Source organism: Eurypyga helias, unplaced genomic scaffold (genome assembly GCF_000690775.1).
Source record: "Eurypyga helias isolate BGI_N326 unplaced genomic scaffold, ASM69077v1 scaffold39091, whole genome shotgun sequence".
Classification (NCBI taxonomy): Eukaryota; Metazoa; Chordata; class Aves; order Eurypygiformes; family Eurypygidae; genus Eurypyga; species Eurypyga helias.
Window position 1 is genome coordinate 1 of NW_010232185.1, and position 3,057 is coordinate 3,057.

General features: G+C 44.3%; 1 protein-coding gene across 1 annotated transcript; it reads left to right on the forward strand.

Moving 5' to 3' along the window:
* Window positions 1-602: 602 nt before the first annotated feature.
* Window positions 603-1,630, forward strand: LOC104516847 (nuclear receptor subfamily 4 group A member 2-like; the record flags this gene model as incomplete). Its single annotated transcript, XM_010161323.1, has 3 exons — window positions 603-785; window positions 1,104-1,282; window positions 1,374-1,630. Coding segments are annotated over 3 exons (619 nt in total), but the record flags the coding sequence as incomplete, so codon positions are not given.
* Between the last annotated feature and the right edge of the window lie 1,427 nt (window positions 1,631-3,057).

Sequence of the window (3,057 nt, forward strand, 5' to 3'; positions counted from 1 at the left end):
AATCCCATCCCTTCAAGGTCCGCTGATCTGCGCTTTATTAACTCCCCGGTAATTAGGTGCCTCTTAAATCCTTCATTTATTGCTCCTCAAGTAATTAGTTGTTTAGCTTCTCTCCCCCCATCTTCTCCTTTCTTTATCTTTTTGTTTTAATTATTCTTTATTCTTTCTTTCCCTTGCTCCCTCTTTCCTTTTTCCCTTTTGCTCTCTCTTTCCTTTTTCCCTCTCTTTCCTTTTTTCCTTTCTCTCTTTTTCCTTTTCCCCTTTTGCTCTCTCTTTCCTTTTCCCCTTTTGCTCCCTCTTTCCTTTTCCCCCTATACTCCCTCTTTCCTTTTTCCCTTTCTCTCTTTTCCTTTTCCCCTTTTGCTCCCTCTTTCCTTTTTCCTTTTACTCTTTTTTTTCCCCTTTTGCTCCCTCTTTCCTTTCCCTTTTCCCTCTCTCCTCTCTACTTAATTCTTCATCTTTTTCTTTTTTCGCCCTTCTCTCTCTTTTTTATCTTCTGCCTTTCTCTCATTTTCTCCTTCTTTTCCTCTTCCTATCCGATTTTTTTTCTTCCTTCCTCATCCATTCACCTGTTCATTTTGGGGTTGTCATATCCCTTCCAGGTCAAATCCCGTGGAGGGCAAGCTTATCTTCTGCAACGGGGTGGTCCTGCACCGGTTGCAGTGCGTCCGCGGCTTTGGGGAGTGGATCGATTCCATTGTTGAATTTTCCTCCAACTTGCAAAACATGAACATCGATATCTCTGCCTTCTCTTGCATCGCTGCCCTGGCTATGGTCACAGGTCAGTGTCCCCCCCTTCCCACCCGGCCCAGCGCCTCGTCCCTTCCCCTCCCGGTCAGCCCCGTGACGCCCCGCACCCTTCTCTTTTGCAGAGACTTTCCTTTTTTACTCTTTTTTTTCCCCTTTTGCTCCCTCTTTCCTTTCCCTTTTCCCTCTCTCCTCTCTACTTAATTCTTCATCTTTTTCTTTTTTCGCCCTTCTCTCTCTTTTTTATCTTCTGCCTTTCTCTCATTTTCTCCTTCTTTTCCTCTTCCTATCCGATTTTTTTTCTTCCTTCCTCATCCATTCACCTGTTCATTTTGGGGTTGTCATATCCCTTCCAGGTCAAATCCCGTGGAGGGCAAGCTTATCTTCTGCAACGGGGTGGTCCTGCACCGGTTGCAGTGCGTCCGCGGCTTTGGGGAGTGGATCGATTCCATTGTTGAATTTTCCTCCAACTTGCAAAACATGAACATCGATATCTCTGCCTTCTCTTGCATCGCTGCCCTGGCTATGGTCACAGGTCAGTGTCCCCCCCTTCCCACCCGGCCCAGCGCCTCGTCCCTTCCCCTCCCGGTCAGCCCCGTGACGCCCCGCACCCTTCTCTTTTGCAGAGAGGCACGGGCTTAAGGAACCCAAGAGGGTGGAAGAACTTCAGAACAAGATTGTAAATTGTCTCAAAGACCATGTGACTTTTAATAACGGGGGGCTGAATCGCCCCAATTATTTGTCCAAACTCTTGGGGAAGCTCCCCGAACTTCGCACGCTTTGCACGCAGGGGCTGCAACGCATTTTCTACCTGAAACTGGAAGATTTGGTGCCACCGCCAGCAATAATCGACAAACTTTTTCTGGACACCTTACCTTTCTAAGACTCTTCCCACGCACTTCCACTGACCCGAAGAGAAACTTCACCTGTCTGAAGGGGAATTCGCCCGGGCCCAAAGCGGCACCTCCGGGTGCCAGCTCCCCATCCCAGTAGTGTTGCTAACCTCCTGCGGGCAGAACGCGCACGGGCATTTTGGCTCTGGGGCATCATGGATGCAGATCATGGACTACACAAACACCATGGTATAAACTTTTTATTATCAGCTTATAAATGAATTTATTATTAAGGACTTCCCATTAAAGAGATGAACATATCTGGCGACGCCGGGTGCGCAGCTAAGGTGACAAACCGAGCGTTAAGGTGACCCACAAGTCTCACCCTCCTAAAAGACTAAGGTTTTCTGCTGTAAAAGAAAGCTGTAATATATACAAACCCTAAATGTTGCGTGGGTGGCATGGCATTACAGAAGGCGAAGGCTTGTAAATTTATCAGATGCAGTTTGGCTTCTAAAAAATTATTCTGTGCCTATTTATGAGGAAATAAGGAAAACGATTCTAAACACAAACAAAAAAAATTAAAGAGAAAAGCTACACGTGTTTGCAAAAAAAAAAAAGAGAAAAAGAGAAAGGAAAAAAAAAAAGAAAAAAAAAGGAGCCTAAAGAGAAAGAAAATGAAATCTCTCGGTACCAGGAAAGCATGACGATTCTAGGGTGACAATGTTATAGGCACTTGCTATTTCAGTAATGTCTATATTCTATAAATAGTATTTCAGACACTATGTAGTCTGTTAGCTTTTATAAAGACCGGTAGTTATCTAAGCTTCAAACGTTTTCTCAATTGTACAATAGGTGGGCACAAGTATTACAGAACCCGAAATCCCCCCCCCGAAGGGACACATAGTGTTTGTAAACACCGTCCAGACATTCCTTGTTTGTAAGTGTTGTCTGTACTGTTGATGTTGATTAAAAAACAAAGAAGTTTATATCTCGATTATTTTGTTGTCTAAAGCTAAACAAACCTTGCATGCAGCAGCTTTTGACTGTTTCCAGAGTGCTTACTCTATACAGAACTCCCTGGAAATCACTGAGCACTTTGAATATTTTTTTTTGGTTTGTTTCGTTGTTTTCTTTTTTTTTTTTAACGTCTAAAATTGTCGGTTAATATATTATTTTCTGTTCGAGTAATATTTTTAATATTGCCATATTCTGTAGTATTTTTCTTTGTGTATTTCCAGCTCGGCACCTGGTGCAAGTCCCTGCCGTTTTTTCTATGGTGTATGACAGTTAGAAACGCTGATTTATTTACCCCCCACCCCCACCCCCGATAAACTCTTTCTTTGAGAAAGACAATTTTAATGTTTACACCAATAAAAGATGTAAACGAACGGCATTTCGTCTTCTTCCCGTCTAAGCGAGGAGCCCCGCGGCCGTTGCGCAGGAGCGGTGCGAAGCTCCGCGGCGCGGAGGAGGG